Raw genomic sequence first — 19,736 nt, 5'->3', positions numbered from 1 at the left:
AACACAGCGAGAGACACAATCAGACCTTGTCACAGGAAGCAGAGAGAGATTGAGAGAGAGAGAGAGAGAGAGAGAGAGAGATTGAGAGAGAGAGAGAGAGAGAGAGTGAGAGAGAGTGTCCACACTACGCAATGTGAGTCAGCTTCATCAGCAGAACATACAAAGAGGGAAGCTCTCGCGCTTCAGCCGTCCACCCCCTGGGCAGGCAGCGGGACGGAAACGTAGCAACTGTTTATGGAAGCAGAAACAAGCTTCTCCTTCGTTTCCTAGAGCTTTCACATGATTAAGATTAGTTTCACATCTGCATGCATGCGTTTGTGTGCTTGCATGTGTAGTGTGTTTGTGTGTGAGAGTACAGCTTGTTGGACCAAATGCTGTAAAATGAATCCAAGTTAAGTGTGGGGCTACCCTGTGTGAATCGTTCATGCATAATATGCACCGCCTTACTTTAAACTGAATTAACAGGGGATTTTCTTTTACGTGAGAGAAGTCACATCACATGAAGGTCTTAGCAGTTAGTCATGGGATCATTATTTGTTATTCGCCACACAGGACATCATCAACAAAATGTCAAACGGTAGGCAAACAAGCGCCAGCTATTTATGGGTACATGCTGTTTGTTTCCCTTTTGTTCCCATTTCAAAAAGCTCAATAAAGAGTCTGTCTATGTTTGCAAAGATGATACCTTTTGTTTTGGAACAAAAGCAAACAGCAGGGCAGATGTTCCTAATGAGGAAAGCATGGCCAGGGAATACGGGATCATTCAGTTGGTAGTGGGTGAAGTGAACGTGTTATGTGCTTACATAATCCAGGAAGAGAGTGAATCGGCTACTCCCCCTCTCTACATGACAATGTGCTGGCAGGCGCAGGTCGGCTGTTTTTGTCATGATCTATCCTTAAAATAAAATCTGTGCATCTTGAGATGTCCAGAATACACAACGACGGGTCAACAGCTCTTTGTGAGGTTGCTGTTCATCAGCAGGCAGTCTTGCGTGGCGTGCAGCTCTGCTGCTGCTGCAGGGGTCTTTTCAGTGCATGGAACCGGATGGTGAGCAGAGAACACAGCGGGGGCTGGGCACTGCAATGTACTGCAGTGCTCGTGGCTCTGCTATGCACACCCACTCTCTTCCATTCTTGCTCTGCCTCTGACAATCTCTCAATCTCGCGCTCCAGCTCTCACCCATAATTGTATCGTTTGTCGTACATTCCCCACTTCACTTTCTTTTCATTGCTTTTGTTCTTTTCAAGCCCATTTTACTCCCCACTATTAACGCTGTCTGTAACCCATGTGTCCAACACCGTCTCTTCTATTCTTCGTTTGAACTACCCTGCCCTCTGTCACTCACATGCACATTGACATGCACACTTAGACCCACGTTTACACAAATACATGCAGTACAAAAAACAACATCCGGTAACCTTTTCCTGGAGAGTATGATCCAGTGCCCTTCTCCCTTATGGAGAAGCGCACACACACTGTCCTTCTGCAACGTCACTGCATTCATCACGGTGTCATTCTAGTATCACCAAGAGGGTCTGCTCACCTTAAACATGTGCCCTGTTTCATCTGCACAACAACCCTAGGTGTAACCTTATTTCTGCTTTTTTTGGTGGGTTTTCACAGAACCTCTTCTCATCTTGATATAGGATTTGGGGATTGTATGTCACAGTGACAGCTGTTGTGGCTCCGCTATGATGCCTACACCATCAATTACAGGGGCACACTAAACGCCTATGTCGCACAGTCTGGGACAGAGGGTGTCATACACACAGCATGAGCAATGACAGGCCCAACACCTGCTCCCTATTTCCTAAACCCCTACATATCTTAGAAAGTTACAGTACATAACTTATATACATACATAAGAATAGACAAAAGATAAACCTTGAAAGGCAACTTGATTATCCCACCAGCAATCCTTCATTCAGCATACACTGGGGTAAATTCTTGCACATGTTGTGTGATGCGGAAACCCCTGATTCAATCTGAACAGAAGTGGTCTTCATTTCTGACACTGGCTTCTGTCTTAAGGAGAGATATTGGCTCTTTCTTAGGAACGATGGGGGTTCTCATTGCTGTTGGCCATTAAGAGCACAGGCTTCTAATCATTGCTATCCAAATGAGTTTCTCAGTCTGCTTGCAGCATCCTGCAGAGACACTTTTAAGCCTGGTGTGACAGCAGGTGTCAAAACAAAATACAGGCTGCAGCCATCAAGTTTTACATTCCTTTTTGTTTAAATGAATGAACATAACACCGGTGTCTTTTAGCACTTCCTCTATTGTTTTAAAATTCATTTAAGGGAAACATAACGTCTTACTGGCCAATGTGAGCCAGTGTTGTAGTACTCACGATTGGTTTTTGGTCTCAAGAACACTTTTTGAAGGTCTCTTCTCGGACACATTTTTACTCGGTCTTGTGTCGGTCTCAGATAAAGACGATTCTGGACCTGACCCCACTGCTAAAACAGATCCTAAAGGAAACACTTCTTTTCATTTTGTCTTGTGACCTAGATAGATCTATGTTATAAGCAGGTTTCAAACTAGAGGGATTGTTGCTGATGTAGACAATTTCATCCTACAGTTGAATAACATATATAATCATTCTTTTATTTGCCAAGTACATTCACACAATTGAGGAATGTATCCTCTGCATTTTACCCAGCCTAACTAATTGGGAGCGGCAGTGGGGAGCCAGCCATGTGTCACTCTAAGCTTTGCAGTGAAAAGGAAGATAGAACAAAACCACAGCACTACCTCTCCCACCTGGACTATACAGTGATAATGCAGGTAAACAAGAACAGGAAGGACAGGTTTTCTGTTTTTAAAGGAAACATGTCAGCATCTCTGCAAAAACATGGGTCTCTTTAAGATGGACTGTGTTCTAGAAAAGGAGAGCTGCATGAATAATGAAAAGTGTTTTCAACTGAAAAGGCTTGATAAGAGACGAGCACAGCCAACTGCTGTATCAAAAAGCCAAATAATTTATCAGGTCATCTAAATACACACTGATACAAGAATTAGCTTTTGTTTCAAACTGTCATCCAACCCCTTAATACTCTGCACTGGTTTGCTTCAAACTATTTGAGGGAAGTACTTATCAAAGGTCTTTGCTGTGGGCTCTGTCCATGGTGTTGAAATTACTTACATTTCCGTCTCAGCCCTCTCCCCGCATATAACTCGGTGTTGAATAATTTAAACATCATTTAAAACCCGTAGCTAGGCTCAGTGAGCCCTGTAAGCTTTATGATTGTCTTGCACTTATATGGACTATCTAAGGGTGAAAGGCATTAGCCTTACATCTGAGTAAAATAAAAACCCCAGTACATACTGTACTCTTCATCCTCTTTAACAACGCTTTCCCAGCGTGCCCACACAAAATACACTAAGTCCATCCATTATTTCCTCCCATTCTGCAGCAGGCCACAGACATTTTCTACACACACTGCCCACTGCTGGGCAGTGTGTGTCATATCTTTCCCAAATAATGAAGGTCAGACATCCCAAACAAGACAATGGGGTGTAATAAATAAACTGTAAAAGTGATTAAAGAAAGCTAATAATGAATGCGTTAGTGTATATGTAGTGTAGTGAATGCAAAATGTGTTGGTATGGGTGGTTTATGGGTGGTCACATTTTTATTGTAAAGCAACCAACTTCACTTTCCTTAATTTGAGCTTATTTAAAAATACTGACGAACCATATGTTCTGTGTAGAAATACTCCAGCTAACGTAGACAGACATGCTATGTGTCCGCTTCTTTGGTACACTGTAGTCTAGCCTACTTCCTCCAATCAGAGAGCCTACTTTTGCTGCAGGCTCATACTGAAGGAAGTCCCAGAACACCGGATAAACAAAACCAAAACTCATCACCAGGCTCAAACACTATCAGAGCCAATTCAATCTGTTATCTAAGCAACCCCAATGATACCCAGAATACATAATGAGAGCATGCACGACAAAACTCAAATTGGGCTGCAGCAGCTTCTTTGGCACACTGAGCTTATGCACTGACTTTACAGTATAATGGACAAAACTTTACTCTCATCCAATCCATAGAAGACAAATAAGTTAATGGTTGTTTTTTTTTTAGAAAGATTGTAGCTGGTTTGAATCCTTCTGCCTCACACTGGCTGGATGCTGAGGCAGCTCCGCTCAGGGATGAAATGGGATACTGCAGCACTAGAGAACCGTGTGCACAGAAACTTGCCTAGAAGCATCAGGGAGTCCCGCACTAACCTTCCCCCTCCCTCTCTCTCAGCCTCTGCCTCACCCTCTGCTTTTCTGTCAAGTCTTTATAATGTAAAAAAATAATCATTTAAGTATTCTGTATATATCTAAATGTAATTACACATAAAAGATTTAAAGAGGGCAAAGAAATGCCAGAAAATGCACTGACAAATAACAACTTCAGAAGTGTAAAAAAAACAGCGTGTCTGTAGTAGTAGGAGAACATAGCTGCTTACCTTTTGTGCGGGCTGCTCTCCTCAGGACACCAAGCTCTTCCCCTTCTCCACAGGCGCCGAGACACTTTGAGATAGAGAGAAAAATAATCAATCTTCTCTTACTTTCTCTTATTTCCAGTTTCAGAATGAACAAGTCAGGAGTCTAACACAGCCCTCAAGACACACCTTTACTCTGTCCTCCTGTAAACTCTGCCACATATACACACACACACACACATTCAAATGCACCCCAAGACTGGAGTACACAAATTGATAAAGATCTGCTCAGGGGAGGGATACAAACTACACACACTGCAGTTTTTTTTCTTCTCCCTCTTGCCCACTCGCTCTGCTTTTTTCCTGCCGTCTTTGCCTGCACTGCCTCCTGATTGGCTAAGCTGCTCTTCAATAACATAAGCTCTCTTCTTTAATTGGAACGGGGCCAGTTGTGTGGTGCACCAGAAACACTCCCGCCCAGCTCATCACTCTTTTTCTCCCCCTAAGTGCCTGTGGAGAAGAATGCTGAGCTCGGCAATTTCATACGCATCAAGCAAAAAAAAAAGGAATGGAGGACAGAGGGGGTGGGGGAGTATGTGGGAGAGAAAAGGAGTGAGAGTGGGAATGGGACAGAGCATCGGCGGCAGATCAGTGGAGCGCAGTGGGACAAGCAGAAGATGCGTGGGAACAAAGAGCGAGGGGCTATTAGGTGGGGTGAGGGCAGATTTGGATGCACGGTGTACCAAGTGCAGCGCGCTGGGGTGAGACAGCGGGTCACATGAAGGGAGATTTCCCTGCACTGACTGCAGCGCGAAGGTGGCTCTGCTGCAGTGTGGAGTCTAATTGCCAAGCAAGAAGGGGGATGGGAAAGGAGGAGGAGGAGGGGGTTGGTTGCAGTGGTGCCGAAGAACAGTCTTCCAGCCAACCATGGATTCATGTGGGAAGTGGGCAGGCAGCCGCAGTGTACAGCGGCTAATGCCTTTTTCCTTATGAATTATTGAAGGTGCCCCAAAGGAGAGTGGGCGGGTCACAGACAGCAAACTACTGAGCCCGTTCAGACAGTCTCGCTGCTTACTGAGCTTTATGATAATTACTCACTCCTGAAGTAAATGTCGTCAAATTATTAAACAGAGCCCCCTTTAAGTTACATTTATTTGATCCAACTAATGAAATAGACTGCTTTGAATGGAGATTGTATAGTTTTAGCTCTGCCCTCCCCATTCTGAAGAAAATGAATATGTGGAATTGACTTTGTGGTGTCAGGTTCTCTGCCACTCTTTCTTTGACTCACATCTGGTACTTCCAATGTGTCACAGCTGCTACGAAGAACAATACCCACGTCAATACTGGATCACCCAATACCTCAACCAGAGGCTACAATGAGCACTCTAGAAGTTATATGGTGCCCACTGAGAACTGCAAATACAATGTTTGCTCAATCAACATTATTGCCTGGTGGATGACTGCGTAAAGAAAGAGATGCTTGATATTTTAGGCTCAATGTCCTGGTGTAAAATACAACGTAACCAGAAGGGACAGGTGAACAAATCCCAGTATCATCTAGATTTATCAACACATCTAGAGTAGTGTGTTTCAGAAGGCAAATAGTGATTGTAAATACAGAAAGTAGATGATCAGTAAACATGTGTCATCTACTTGCAGAAGTTCATGAAAGTTTGTTTGATTTTGATGTGGTAAAAAGAAAATTTATTTTTAAGTTATCTATACATTTTTCCCCCCTAATGAAAATAGTGACCACATACTGTGGGAATGATACAGAAAAGTGCATAAACTTATAATTACAATTAACAAACTTTTCTATCAATCATCTGCACTTGTTTTCCTTCATCGCTGTGGTCTCTGCTTTCTCAGGGAGGCTGTAGACTGTGATGGAGATGTTTGTGTGTTTGAAGACTTGTTCCAGTATCTCTGACACTCTGCTCCACTGCAGTTGATCCAGGCCACAACCAATGCTGTCAGTAAGAGGGAGGCAAAACACAACTTGTCACATTTAAAATGCATTCACTGAGCAGAAGAATTTCTCTAAATAACACTAAATTACTTAAAATGATACAAACCGAGGCATTGATATTCTTGTTACGCTGTTGGCTGCACAGTGTGACTTCATGTCCTCCAGGCTCTGTCTAAGGCTGTCATAGGTGGGCTTTTGGCTGGCCTTTTTCTTTGTGATCTGCAATGTAATAACAGGAAAGCAACAATAATAATATTAACTCAAAAGAAAAAAGTTACAGTGAGAATTTGCAAAGGCACAATAGCAATATTCTGTTACATATTTACCAGATAGTAGACAAAACGTCCGTCTCTTTCTAGTACAGCACATTCTCCTGTCAGCTTTTCTGTTTGGAGATAAAAATAATATCCACATCAGAATAGGACATAACACAAACTCTGAGCATGATGTTTTTAAAACCCTTAAGCTGGTAAGCACTGGTGAAAAAGTCATTACAAATACAGGTTACAACCCTCAGGGGTTTATTTAAAATTTTAGTGGTGATGCTGATGGATTTTGGATAAGTGTGTACAAAATGATGCATTAGACATCAAAAGTATGTTCATGTGATGGGATGCTGAAGTCATTAAATCAAGCCAACTTTTGTATCAATTTATACAGAATATGTATGGGATATTGTGTAGAATATGATGTTTTTACAACTGTAAAGCTAGAATTTGTATAAGTCTTCTGCTAAACACAAAACCAGATTTCTCTGTGCTGAACAAAATTATCGCCTGGGAGTTAATACCCCAAAATAAGACATTTTCACTCTTGATGAATTATTAATAAAAAAGGGCTGACTCACTCTGTTCCTTTAACTCCTCTACCCCTTTGAACTCCTTCTTGAACATCACTGCTATGCCTGCCCCCATGCGGCAGTCCTCACTGATGCAGTGGGCCAAAGCCTCATCCTTGGGGCAGGAGAACAGACTCCCAGTGACATAATTCAGTCTCCCGCTGTCTTCTGCAGCCTAGCCAGGAGGGGGCAGCGTTGTACCGTGTAAAAAACCATAACGACAGAACAAGAACTAAACATTAGGGTGAAGGGAAATGGCAGAAACACCCCTTTTACCAAGACAGGTAACACTTTTTCCCTATAAATGTAAGCTTTACCTTAAGGTTGTCAGTGTTGACTGGTTTCTTAAGTTCAGACGACATTGACAGTGACTGGAGCCCATACACTTGTGCGGTGAGTTTAGTTAGCTAATGTGTTCAGTCTTCGGTGTTCAACACACATTAAAACAACTGCTAGAAGACTTGTAAGCTAGGTTATCATGCGACAGAAAAAAACGTCGTATAACTGACAAACAGTTGACTGCAGGTGGCCGTTTTTAACTCTAAATAAAAGTAGTTTCGGAATGCTCTTTGGTAGCTCAATAGACTGGTAACCACTCTGAAGCAGCCTCGTCTTCTCGCGAGAAAACAAGAGACTTTGTGGAGAAGCGGTACCTCTTGAAAAAAAAACAAGGTTTCTGGATGACATTTTGTACTAACTGCGCATATTATCTATTATGTTCTCCTACAATCCATGATATGACTACGTATTTGAACAAACCTTTTTACAAGAATAGTAACAAAAAAATTGAAACTAATTACCAACCTTTTTTTCAGTTTAAAATCGTGAAATAGTTTTTACTAATCCTAATATTTGTCAATAAATGAAATGGTACTGTTCTCAATTCATAAATTAGTGCATTGTTTACCTTATTGAATACAACAAATATCTATCAACCAAAACAGGCTGTATGAAATTGGCATTATGCTTATTATATATTTGTTTACAGACCTTAGTCACCAAACGGAGTAAATCAATGAAAATGATGGGTCTAAATTGTCCCGTTCTAACAGGTGTAACAAAATGAATGAAGAAAATGTCAATTAATCACTCTGTACACACAGAGATCTAATCAACGTGAAACATTTGTCAGTCACAGATCACAGTTGTGTAGGGGCTTTTATTATTTTTATTTAATCACTTGTATGCTCATTTTATGACAAAACAACAAAAAATGAAAATACAGGAAGGACCTTGGGTTTGCAGCATCTTTAAAATACAGACATACTGTATAGACAGACCTACCAGACCATAGCAGCCATAGTTTTACAAGTAAAGTAGAGTATTGTTGTGGACATACATCTAATTATTATAGCATACAGAACAATACCAGGATGACTAGGGTGTTGTCTTTTATAACTGCAATTGATACAAAATCCCAACATGACTGGTCACACATAAAGGACGTGTGTCCTGTGTAGTCCATGTTCCAGCCTTAGGAGTCAGAACTGCGCCTTTGCTCATTGATCCAGTCCCCAGGGTTGACGTCCATCTGCAGCATCTTCATCACCCACTTGTCCCTCCGTGCTCCATCAATAAACTCATCCAGCGAAAGCTCCCCTAGGTGACAAGGGACAACCATCATTTCACTCTGCATTTCTCCCTTCCTTAAAGTCCTTCATTTTATAAGGAGAGGATCATTGTTCAACTGAGTCACCCTTTCCCTGTTTAATATGCACAAGCAACAACGGACACATACACACTTTTTACATAAACACCCCCGACGCCATTACAGCAGCCTGACACAGACCTTTTGAATCATTCATGAAGCATTTTGAGCTGTCAGAAAACTGACTGTCCGACACTCACCATCTCCATTTTCATCCACCAGCTCAAATATCCGGTCAACCACTTGGTCTGGGGTCAGCAGAAGGCAATCTTTATCCAGCTCTCCATGGCAGGCTTTCTTCATTCGATAAATAGACTGAGAGTGACAGGAAAGTAAGTTACAACGGCTCCTGCACTGACTACATGCTTTATTTTGAAACATTCTTGAAAAAGGTTTGGAAAGCTTTGACAGATCAATCGTTGTATAGAGTATAATAGTAAATATTACCTCTACAATTTCAAGAAGCTCTGTTTTATCAATGCATCCACTTCCATCTTTATCATACATTTTGAAGGTCCATTTAAGCTTATGTTCCAGTTTACCCCTCAGGACCAGGTTCAAGGCTGCCACATACTCCAAAAAATCAATAGTGTTGTCCTGTGCACATGAAGAGTCAACGTTAAAATGTTATGAAAATGTTTCTTTACTTTGACAGGAAAAAGAACCATTCTGTTCTGCAACATACTGGATACAATATAAAGAGTCTTCCAACTAGAAACAACAATTAAAAGAATATTTAGGGCTCCAACCAATAAGTTAAATATTTTTTAGTTTATGTGAAGTTTATTTCCCCAATTAATTCTTTAGACTTCAACTTACCAGAAAATATGCATCGCGATTTCCCAAGGCCAAAAGTTGCTAATTTCAGTTACTTGTTTTGCCTGATATTCAGATTAAGATGTTTAGTGTACTTTCATAGAGGACTATGGAAATCAGCAAATATTCACATTTCAGAAGCTGATAATTGTACATTTATGCCTTCCAACTATCATAATCGTTCTTCAAAATGAATGAAAATGTTTCATTTTCTGTCGAGTGACTAAGTGATGACCATAGTGTTTCAGCTCGTAACAATGAGCATTAACAGCAATTGTCACAAATGCTTCCAATCAACAAATATTCACCATTACTGTGGCAAATGTAGTGTCAATACCAAAATGGGACAAAGGACTACAGCGACCTGTATGTACCAGGCTCACACTTCCACACAACAGAAGTTTGTACTTACGCCGTTCTTGTCAAAGGCTCGAAACATGTTTTCAATGTAATCTCCGGCCGCTTTGTTATCAGCAACTCCAAAAAATCCCTTGAACTCATGCATAAAGAGGGTTCCACTCGGGCACTCCACAACAAATTTTTTGTACCATTCCTGCAGCTCTGCCACATTGATTTCCTTGTCTGGGTCACTCTCCTCGCTTAGGCGCTGACCCATTGTGGAATATTTTTCTTCAACTCCCTGAAAAGTGAAATTATTTCTTACATTACATGAAACAGTTTGAGCCGAGTAAGCTTTCCTCTACATTACAGAATCCACAAATTTGAGTCCTCCGTTATCGAGCCAATTACTGCGACAAACTGTGAAAATCAGCAAAGATCAAATTGATTGAATTGACATGGAAGTCCATACAAAATGAATTGTTATCGGATTCTCTATTGTGGCAAATCCCCTCTTAGAGTCAGACCCAGACATAGGCTATTATGGACCACATGATGAGGGATTAGTAATGGATACTTGTCAAAATCAATTAGTTCACAAAAAGATCATGAGAGGATGTTCTTGTAGCCTGGCTTCTACCTATCGTGGAAAGTACATCGGTTAGCTTTGTAGAAACACACTTTCTAATAATAGGTTTTTAAGAACCTCTATGCTAAAATGGACCTTGTATCACCAATGTAATTAGTATAGGCCTATTGTATAAATAAAGTTTTGCTTTTAAGTTGCATGGAATGACTCAAATGACTTATGTGTTGTGTAATGGGTAAAACATGCCAAGGTAAACTCAGGATTAAGGTCCTTGTCATATGATGCCAAATGGGAAGCCTCCCAATTTTACACATCCGTCAGTTTACAATCAGAGGGCCTAATGAAAACATGCTAGTGGATCATGGGAAATGTAGGATTCAGCATTTCTGGAGGGGCTTGACCTACTTTTAGCTGGTAAAAATCAGGATAGCTCAGGCGCTCCGGATAGCTCAGTTGGTAGAGCAGGCGCCCATACATAGAGGTTTACTCCTCGACGCAGCGGGCCTGGGCGCGACTCCGACCTGCAGCCCTTTGCTGCATGACATTCCCCCCCCTCTTTCCCCTTTCATTTCTTCAGCTGTCCTGTTAATAAAAGGCCTAAAAATGCCCCAAAAATAATCTTTAAAAAAAGAACTTACTTTATGGTAGTGGAATAATAAAGCGCGGATGTACACCTTTAAGTAATCTTTCCCGGTATTGTAAGTTCCTGACCAGGCTGATGATTCACACAGGCTGTGTTTGGTTATCCCAGACAGCTCTGACTTTCAGAAGCCACGTTATTTACTGCTCCCCTGATTACTGTTTACATGTCGGCTTCAGTCTCACTAAAGCCTATAATAAGTGTGTTGTAGCTAAATTCTCTAATGACGAACATTACAACTTAGGCGTGAAGCGAAAATATATTTAGGAAATGGGTGGAAACATCTAACAAGCTATTGGCCTTTTTTGAGTATTAAGCAGTGGAGTAGTCCATACTGTTAGTGTTAACAGTTTCTATTTTCTGCAGACAAAAGCTTGGCCTGGCTCAACACCTCGCTATGCAGACGACAGGGATAGTGATTATCATAGCTTAGAAATGCCAAGGCCACCTGAGGTGTTACTGGATGTTATTCTCACATGATTACAATTATTCACAGCATCTGTTCTCATACAAGAGATATTTAAAGTTCAACCCATATTTTCCTTCATCCAATCATCCTACATAAGTTGTACTCCTGTACCCGGGACGGGTCTAGTTAAGACCCCCAATTTCTATACCCATAACTGGTTTGCATTGACATGTACTTTCTGTATTGTTTTGGCTTATAGAATAACTAGCTAATGGCTAACAGTGACTCGTACTTGAGCTAAATGCTCACATCAGCATGCTAACATGCTCACCGTGATTTTGGTAGCATGTTGATGCTTAGCAGGTTCAATTGGACCATTTTCACAGACCGTGTTGAATGTGTTAGCATTAACATTAAGTCCAGCTCAGGCTGATGGGGATGTTGTGAATTTTGCAGGCATTTTGAAATATTGAATTTTTGACCAGATGTTGACACAAGATGAGAAGTCAGGAGATCAAACGTATTACAAAGCATCCTCAGGGCAAGAGTGTGTGTATGTTAAGCATGTTAGCTTGCTGACTTTAAACATGAAATGGCTCATAATACAGCATGTTTGGCTAATGACAAGAAACCCTCACTCGTGCTTTCATAACCTCCTGTTTGGACTACTGCAGTGGAGTCCCGTCTGCGGTCCCCAGCAAAACCTTAGACAGGCTCCAGTATGTCTAAAGCTCTGCCGCCAGGGTCCTCACCTACACCAAGACGTGGCAGCACATCACCCCAACCCCCATCCACCTTCACTGGCTCCCAATAAGGTCCCGCGTCACATTTAAAACGCTCCTTCTCACCGTACAAATCTCCATGCCCTCACACCCCAGTACCTCTCCAACCTCCTCCATCCATACACCCCACCCTGAAACCTGCAGTCCTCAGACACCGGCCTGCTCTCCATTCCCCACACCAGACTCTGTACCTTCAGAGACAGAGCCTTTAGTGTTGCAGCCCATTCCTTTTGGAACACCCTCCCTGCAGATGTCTGAAATGCTACATCCCTGGACATTTTAAAAAAACTTCTGAAACACCACCCGTTTACTACAACCTACAACCTCCTTTAGCTTAGCTACAGTAATTATGTAAAGTGTCCTTGGGTTTCATGAAAGGCGTTATATAAATAAGTTATGTTGGTATGTTAATGTGAAGGTTATGGTGTACGATTGGAATGCTTGCATATTATGCCAGTCAAAGTACAGTGGAAGACAGAAATTGGGTTTGAGAGGTGTCATGAACTTAGTATTAAACAAGACGAGCTTTTGTACGTTGTGAAGTCCCTTGTGTAGCTATTGATCAGTGACCCCTCAAGGTGTGGCTAAAAGGTAATCCCCATAATTCAGTCGGTTCCCCTCGCTGTTCTGCAGATTTAATGAAACATAATTTCCAATAATAAACAACTCTCTTTATATTAACGGAGCATGCTACACTTTACATTTTTAGTATTTATTGCTTTCCATGAATACTATGATGATACAAGCTCAGGCATTCAACTTCCAGCAATTATCAGTTTTACAAAGGCAGTTGACATGTATTACAAGTCTACAAAAACAGATTTACAGATCTGCATACTGCAAAAATCCAAGCTATCAAAAGGGAAGTTTGTACAACTAATGTATAATAAGTGTAAAAGTATATTGTGTTCTTTTGACAGATTTTGATGCAGAAATGGCTTCCCAAAAACCAATATTCTATCAAACCAAACTAGTCACTACTGGCAAATTGTGTGTTTGTATTGGCTTCATACAGTGACAAAGTAAAACTTTGAAATGTTTCACATTCTTCAAGCAAACAAGTGCAATACAATGTTAATAAGAAATACATTTCTATGATATGTGCATTATGGAAAAAACACATTTGTGAAGTGTTGCGTCACATTCTTAATGGCATGTGTTTGGATTCAACACAGGCGAGACACATATTCATCAGAAAAATAGTCAAAACAACTATGCTTAGGCCAAAACACAACTCAAACTGTCAAATGTAACATTTTGGAAATGCATGACATGACTTCAGAATAATGAAATTACTATACATCAGTTATCAGGGTTAAATTAGAACGCTCATATAAAAATCAGGGAAAAGAAGATTAGAAAATTGTTTAGTCAACAGTAAAAAAAGAAGAGTCTCCATAATATTTGAATCATTTCCTTCCAGTTTAAAGACCAGGTGATGTGTGGACTTGAGTATTTGAAATTGAAGACAAAAAGATCCCTCTGTGTAGAATCTCAAGGTTCACATCGCTCCTGGTCCACAGTGCTACGGATATACCCCTTAGTGTGGTACTATACAGTGTAAAAATAAGTCAGTTGGCAGGCTGGGTTTCAATTTAGTCATGTTCCCCAGTCTCTATTGCAGTCTTTGTGTTGTTTGAACTGTCAGCGTTGCCCTCTGTTGACAAGTCAGGTGAACTACCGGTACTAGAAGAGGGCACCTGCTTGTCGCTGGCTAGGCCTTCTCCATCACTACTACTACTACTACTACTACTACTACTACTACTACTACTATACTACTACTACTACTACTACTTACTGCTGCTGCTGCTGCTGCTGCTGCTGCTTCTCTCCTCATGTTCCTGCTCAAAGCTTGTACCCTTCTCTGATGGAGCAGGCTGCTCAGGGTGATCCACAGTGCTGTCCTTCTCCAGACTGTGGGCATCCCCCCTCTCAGGTGAGTCTTCTTCCCTTTCAGAAGATTCTAGCTGTGCGCTGCTGGGCTCTAAGGACCAAAGTGGACAACATCAGGGATGCAACCAACTATTATTTTCATTATCAATCAAACACCAAGTTGTTTATAAATGGTCAGAAAATAGTGTAAAATGCCCATCACAAATTCCAAAAGCCCAAGGTGACTGTTGTGTTTTGTCCAACCAACAGCCTTTTTAGTTTACTTTAGAAGAAGACCAAGTAACTTTTTGGGGCAACAGAAAGTGCTCTGAGTTTAAGGATGACATGTAATCTCTGCTGAGATCGCTTGCGGATATCAGTGACGTGTGGATCAAAACTGAGATTATTCTCTAAAGTGAGTCCAAGGTATTTGAATTTGTTGACCTGTTCTATTATCTTATGAATGGGGACAGTACAGTCCAGTGTTTGATGGAGGTAGTAGTCATTTAGTATTTTTTATTCCATGCATTCTTCTTCCTGGCCCCTAATGCATACATTACCCACAATACAACCTAACCGCAAAAACACTGTTGTGCAGTCATTCTAATACCCACATATTAATGTTAGGAGCGGGACAGGAGCAGACTCAATAGACTGATCCGGAGAGCGAGCTCTGTCCTGGACTGTCCTCTGGACCCCATAGAGGAAGTAGGGGAGAGGAGGATGTTAGCCAAGCTGACATCCATCATGGACAACACCTCTCACCCCCTACATGACACTGTGGGGTCCCTGAGCAGCTCCTTCAGCAGCAGACTGATACACCCACGGTGTAAGAAGGAGAGGTACCGCAGGTCCTTCATCCCGGCCGCTGTCAGACTCTACAACACCTGCTCTACCTGATAGTGTTGTAGTTTCTGTTCCTGTTTTTCTCCCATCTACATCACACACTTTCTGTTTATCTTTAATATTGGTATTTATATTATTTTATTACAAGTACTTACTTTTCAATATTTATGGTCTCAGGTTAATATAATTTAAATTATGCTACCGACTCTTGCTTCTTTGCTCTAATTACACATTCAACTTAACTTAATTTTTAACGTCACTTACACCGCAATATTGTTTCTCTTATCATGGCAACCGCACTTTAAAATTCCTTTTGTTTGACGGCATTTTACTTACTCAGTCTACCATATTTTCATTGTCTATTTCTTGCCTGTATTTCTTGCCTTGTATTTCTTTCGTGCTTACTTGTTTGTGTGTTATTGTTTTGTTTTTCTGTTTTTTGCTGTTGCTGCTATGCTGCTACTTGTAACGACAGAATTTCCCCGTCGTGGGATAAATAAAGTATAATCTAATCTAATCTAAGACTCTCTCAAATTCACTTTGTGATAACGATAGCAGCCAAGAGGTTTGCACTAGAAAGATCCATTTTATTTCTTTTGGTTCCCGTGCAAACAGTTTGAAAAGGTTCAGCTAAGCTATGGTATAACTGCCGTAAATATTATTTAACATGTTGTTATTTTTATTAACCAATTTCTGAATATTGAGTGTTGATGTTAATTAGGGATTAAAGTTAATTTTGCATTGCACACAGACACTTTAAGGCGCAACACGAAAAACACACACATGGGGTTATTACTATACTCTGTGTGTAGATGACAAGAGTTACTCGTGTTTTAAGCAAAGATGTTTTTCATTTTTGATTTCGAACCAGGTATTTTCAAGTGAACTCATTCCCTCTTGGTTACTGTGTATTACGTTTATATTTCTCGAGTGTATTTGTATTTACCTTTTAGCTTATAGTATAGTGTATGTGATCGTGTTTATCTTTTACACTGTTATACTATGGTTTGACGGTGGATGTGATGGCGGCAAAAGGATGACAAGTGTAACAAATCCATCAGTAACCAGAACCATGGTGTCGTTTATTTCCTGGAGGGAGTGATCTATGGCATAGCCCTCCGTCTATAGAGACACCACAAAATACCTAGTGTTGTTATCAAAACACTTATAATACTTATTATATACATATGTCAGCCTAAGTGAGCACTTACCATGATCCTCTGAAATAGTAGGTGTGTCACTAGATGTTCCACTTTTGTACTCTTGACCACAGGATTCTTCTGAAGACTCTGGTTCTTCCGACGAGCTCTCTGACTCTTTACAACAAGACGACTTGTTTTCTTCACTTTCTCTTTCATCCTCTTCTTTTTCATCAAACTTGAGTCTCTTGACCTCATGCTTACCAGCATCAGAATCCTCCTCCTCTTCCTCCTCGAGGTGCTTGTTCTTTATCCCACTATTAGGTGTAATTTTACCCTCTGGTGGTGAGGAATCACTGCAGCAATGACAGAATCACAGGGGATCAGGTCATTAAATTATATAGCATTAAAGTAGCAGATATATAGTCCTTTTAAACATGGGATCTTTGGAAGAATTTGAGATCTTGACAGATATTAGTGTCTATTTATTTTACTTACCCGATATGGTGCTCCTCTACCTCCTCTGTGGTCGGCTCTGGCTGTTTACTGACTGCACAGTCAGGCAGCCCGTTGGTGGAAAGCGAAGCCAACAATGACAATTTTGGTCTGGTGAGCGGTTTTGGTGTGTCTGGTCCATTTACATTTCGACTGCATAAAAAGAAAAAAGGTCCTTTCTTATGCGAGTCTTTTCACAAGATGGCAAATCAGCAGAACTACTAAGACCCCAACTGACAGGAAATATACAATTTTTTTTTTGTCATTGCAATATCAACTCGTGCAATAAACACATTGCAAAAGGCTGCAACATATTGCAAAAGACACTCCGAGATGTGTGTTAGTTGAAAGAAAATATCAGCAGAAAACTTCACTTCAAAATAACTCACTTTTTTAGTGATGCCAATTTTATATTCAATTCAATGTTCAATTTGTTCAATAAAAGAAGATTGTATATGATTTCCTTTCATTCGTTCTAAATTCAATTTGTTGTATTTTAGCAGAACACTGAAAGCAGCAGAAATGCAGAACAGAGAACACTTTAATATGTTTATTTATTGCAAGTAAAATTATTGCGGTATTCAACAACGTTACCGCATATTTTCCTCATATTGTGCAGCCCTACTTACTATAGCCTTATTGGATTTTTGGGTATTTTACTTTAAACCAATTCAACTTTCCACTTTGGTGGTGTGAGGCAAATTTTGACTTGTGGAAGTCAATAATTGACAAGAATGTGGCTCCCACCTGTCTGAATATAGAGAAGAGTTACCAGGAAACATCACTCCATTCATTCTGTTTACACTGGATGCCCCATTTTTCCTTTGAAAAAAGTAGAAAGGCATAAAAACAATTGGCTGTTAATTGTAACTTTGTAAGTGTGACTTAAATAATATAATTTAAGGGAGTGGTCAGTGTGCATCAAAAGCAGCTACACAGAAATACTGCAGCCAGCAGAGCAGGGGGAGCAAAAGCTTAACAGCTAATGTACTTACTCTGATGTGGGGTACACACAGCTGACCACCATTACATTCTGCAATACAGAAACAATCTATATTAGAATTCAATTTAAAGCCATGGAAAGAATGCTTAAAACAATATTCAACAAAAGTGTTTATCATGAGTGAAAAGATTTAAAGTTACATTTTGTGGATTTTGACATGGAGCAGTGCAGTGCTCACCTTCTCTAAACCCATGAGAAACTTCTCTGTTCCTGTGTAGTTGCGCTTGGGATCTGTAAGGAGTTCACATAGACGCTGGATGGTGAATGGGATTCTGGAAAAGTTAGCAAGAGATATATTTAGGATTAGTCCCACATAGCCCTTTCACAGCCATGTGTTTTTTGTGAGAGGTCACATGTCAAATATTACATGAGTAACCCAAACTGAACATGTCACTGAACTGCTACATTATTTAGTTTTGTATGGGGTTGTTTGCAGTATGTTATCAGCTGTACTCACCCATTGTAACCATCCACTATTTTTAAGATCCTTGTCTTCATTTCTTCAAAGGGAATATAATCTACATTGGGATTATGTGGTGCTCTCTGTTCTGGTGTTGAAGCGTGGAAATCATCCATTACTTTTTCCAACTTAAACACAAAGTATGTTTTGAACTGTGACCAAGAGATCCTGGAAGATATTGCAAATGCAATTTTGCATGTCACAAAAGAATTTTAAAAAAAAGTCACAAAACATATTTTTAGGACTGATAAGAGAAAGCGTTCATCATGTAGGCTTTATTTACAGGAAAACGGAGGTCTTAATTGCTGTGTGAAGATTTGTAGAACTTGTAATGATTTGTGTGAGGCCTATACACTACTCACATTGGCTGTCCCGTCTTGGCAACATGACACAGGAATTGCTCTAGTTCTGGACAGGTCTCTTTCATGCCTTTCTTCTCAAAATCTGGAAATGCCCACATGAAAAGGAGAAACAATTAGTTTAATCTAATCCAAACTGAACCAAACAATGTTTGTACCTGCATTGACCTTAATCTAACTAATCTACTTTTCCAAACAAACCAGAAGCATACAACCATTAGAGAATATTCTGTACATTATTCTAGAAAGTTGTTAGTTTCGTTTTAGGCTAACGTTACTTCTGTCACATCAAGTGTACCCTGGCAATGATCAAATGATTGTAAAATGTCAATTATACGCTGTATCAAGTAGAAATATGCCCCACAAGAAATAAAAGAAGTTAAACACCACGTCATAAAGTTGTCAAACACCAATGTCAGGGAACTAGCTAGCTAACTAACTGGAAAGTTTTTGTAAAAGTTAGGATATTAGCATTTTACTTGTGATGCTAACGTTACCCAGCTAGCGTTAGCTGATTACAGTATCAGTAACGTTACAGGAATAAATGTGTCCAACGTATAGTCACAATGTGACGAACTTCTTTCTTGAAGAAGATAACACTGAACTAGCTAGGACAGGTCAGACTGTCCCTACGTGCTTCTTCTTAACGCTTACGTTAACTTTAATCGTTGTTAGTAAGCTAGCTAGCTAAGTTACGGTAAGGCATGTAACGCTAGCGTAGTTAGCTGACATTACATATTTTTACCGGGGGCGTCAAAACAAACGTCAAACTCATTTACTCATAACGAGCCACTTATTTTAATAGCAGTAAATATTGCCTTGAAACGCCTCCAATAACGCGTCGATGTCCATAGCTGTGTCCATTCACACGCAGGAAATCTTACTTGCTAATTAGCAGTAGCATGTAGCTAGCAACCAGCAGCCCAACAAAGCTGGTGGCAGTGAAGACTGCGCATGTCTAAAGTTACGTATTTGCGAAAGATACGTCCATGTCCATAGAAATATGTTCAAGTTCAACCTGAAATTAACAAAGCATTTTCATGCCCTCGTGGTAGCAACGCTTTTATTTTTAGTTAAAGTAAGTGCAGA

At 40.4% G+C, this 19,736-nt stretch overlaps 4 protein-coding genes across 7 annotated transcripts in view; all 4 read right to left on the bottom strand.

Moving 5' to 3' along the window:
- Positions 1-4,900, bottom strand: part of LOC116693129 (synaptotagmin-2-like) — a 61,755-nt gene extending 56,855 nt beyond the window's left edge. Inside the window, 2 exon segments of the mRNA XM_032521841.1 lie at positions 4,465-4,528; positions 4,630-4,900. The gene's annotated coding sequence lies outside the window, so the exon portion shown is untranslated.
- Positions 4,901-6,130: 1,230 nt separating this feature from the next.
- On the bottom strand, positions 6,131-7,874 carry oard1 (O-acyl-ADP-ribose deacylase 1). Its single transcript, XM_032521631.1, has 5 exons — positions 7,568-7,874; positions 7,260-7,425; positions 6,739-6,797; positions 6,519-6,631; positions 6,131-6,413 (listed from the first exon to the last, which is right to left on the bottom strand). Exons 1-5 carry the CDS (start codon positions 7,610-7,612, stop codon positions 6,266-6,268), a joined length of 531 nt encoding a protein of 176 aa, XP_032377522.1. The 5' UTR covers positions 7,613-7,874; the 3' UTR covers positions 6,131-6,265.
- A 526-nt stretch (positions 7,875-8,400) lies between these two features.
- On the bottom strand, positions 8,401-10,598 carry guca1b (guanylate cyclase activator 1B). The gene is made up of 4 exons (XM_032520952.1): positions 10,127-10,598; positions 9,346-9,495; positions 9,099-9,213; positions 8,401-8,849 (listed from the first exon to the last, which is right to left on the bottom strand). Exons 1-4 carry the CDS (start codon positions 10,328-10,330, stop codon positions 8,725-8,727), a joined length of 594 nt encoding a protein of 197 aa, XP_032376843.1. The 5' UTR covers positions 10,331-10,598; the 3' UTR covers positions 8,401-8,724.
- Positions 10,599-13,169: 2,571 nt separating this feature from the next.
- LOC116692558 (serine/threonine-protein phosphatase 4 regulatory subunit 2-A) lies at positions 13,170-19,712 on the bottom strand. 4 transcript variants are annotated; one of them, XM_032520946.1, is made up of 10 exons: positions 19,466-19,712; positions 18,651-18,732; positions 18,286-18,456; positions 18,007-18,100; positions 17,821-17,858; positions 17,573-17,647; positions 16,829-16,978; positions 16,403-16,686; positions 14,268-14,457; positions 13,170-14,213 (listed from the first exon to the last, which is right to left on the bottom strand). In XM_032520946.1, the coding sequence occupies exons 1-10, from the start codon at positions 19,509-19,511 to the stop codon at positions 14,069-14,071; spliced, it is 1,275 nt and encodes a 424-aa protein (XP_032376837.1). In that variant the 5' UTR covers positions 19,512-19,712; the 3' UTR covers positions 13,170-14,068. The 4 variants fall into 4 exon arrangements, with proteins under 4 accessions (XP_032376837.1, XP_032376838.1, XP_032376839.1 ...); XM_032520947.1 differs by having other exon boundaries at positions 13,170-14,210; XM_032520948.1 differs by having other exon boundaries at positions 13,170-14,212; positions 14,282-14,457.
- Between the last annotated feature and the right edge of the window lie 24 nt (positions 19,713-19,736).

Source organism: Etheostoma spectabile, chromosome 7, assembly GCF_008692095.1.
Source record: "Etheostoma spectabile isolate EspeVRDwgs_2016 chromosome 7, UIUC_Espe_1.0, whole genome shotgun sequence".
In the NCBI taxonomy this organism is placed as follows: Eukaryota; Metazoa; Chordata; class Actinopteri; order Perciformes; family Percidae; genus Etheostoma; species Etheostoma spectabile.
The sequence above is the reverse complement of the archived record's forward strand: the minus strand, read 5'-3'. Positions and strand labels throughout refer to the sequence as shown.

What these genes read in the sequence shown, in the direction of transcription:
- oard1 (XM_032521631.1), bottom strand. Translation starts at nt 7,612, where the DNA reads ATGTCGTCTGAACTTAAGAAACCAGTCAACACTGACAACCTTAAG. An exon ending in TCAACACTGACAACCTTAAG is followed by an intron (nt 7,426 to 7,567) that starts GTAAAGCTTACA and finishes CCTCCTGGCTAG; the next exon opens with GCTGCAGAAGACAGCGGGAG. An exon ending in GACGTTTTGTCTACTATCTG is followed by an intron (nt 6,632 to 6,738) that starts GTAAATATGTAA and finishes ATTACATTGCAG; the next exon opens with ATCACAAAGAAAAAGGCCAG.
- guca1b (XM_032520952.1), bottom strand. Translation starts at nt 10,330, where the DNA reads ATGGGTCAGCGCCTAAGCGAGGAGAGTGACCCAGACAAGGAAATCAAT. An exon ending in GAGCCTTTGACAAGAACGGC is followed by an intron (nt 9,496 to 10,126) that starts GTAAGTACAAAC and finishes TCATGTGCACAG; the next exon opens with GACAACACTATTGATTTTTT. An exon ending in AGCTTCTTGAAATTGTAGAG is followed by an intron (nt 9,214 to 9,345) that starts GTAATATTTACT and finishes TGTCACTCTCAG; the next exon opens with TCTATTTATCGAATGAAGAA.
- LOC116692558 (XM_032520946.1), bottom strand. Translation starts at nt 19,511, where the DNA reads ATGGACACAGCTATGGACATCGACGCGTTATTGGAGGCGTTTCAAG. An exon ending in GTTATTGGAGGCGTTTCAAG is followed by an intron (nt 18,733 to 19,465) that starts GCAATATTTACT and finishes GGGCATTTCCAG; the next exon opens with ATTTTGAGAAGAAAGGCATG. An exon ending in TCTTCTCTATATTCAGACAG is followed by an intron (nt 16,979 to 17,572) that starts GTGGGAGCCACA and finishes CTTTTTATGCAG; the next exon opens with TCGAAATGTAAATGGACCAG.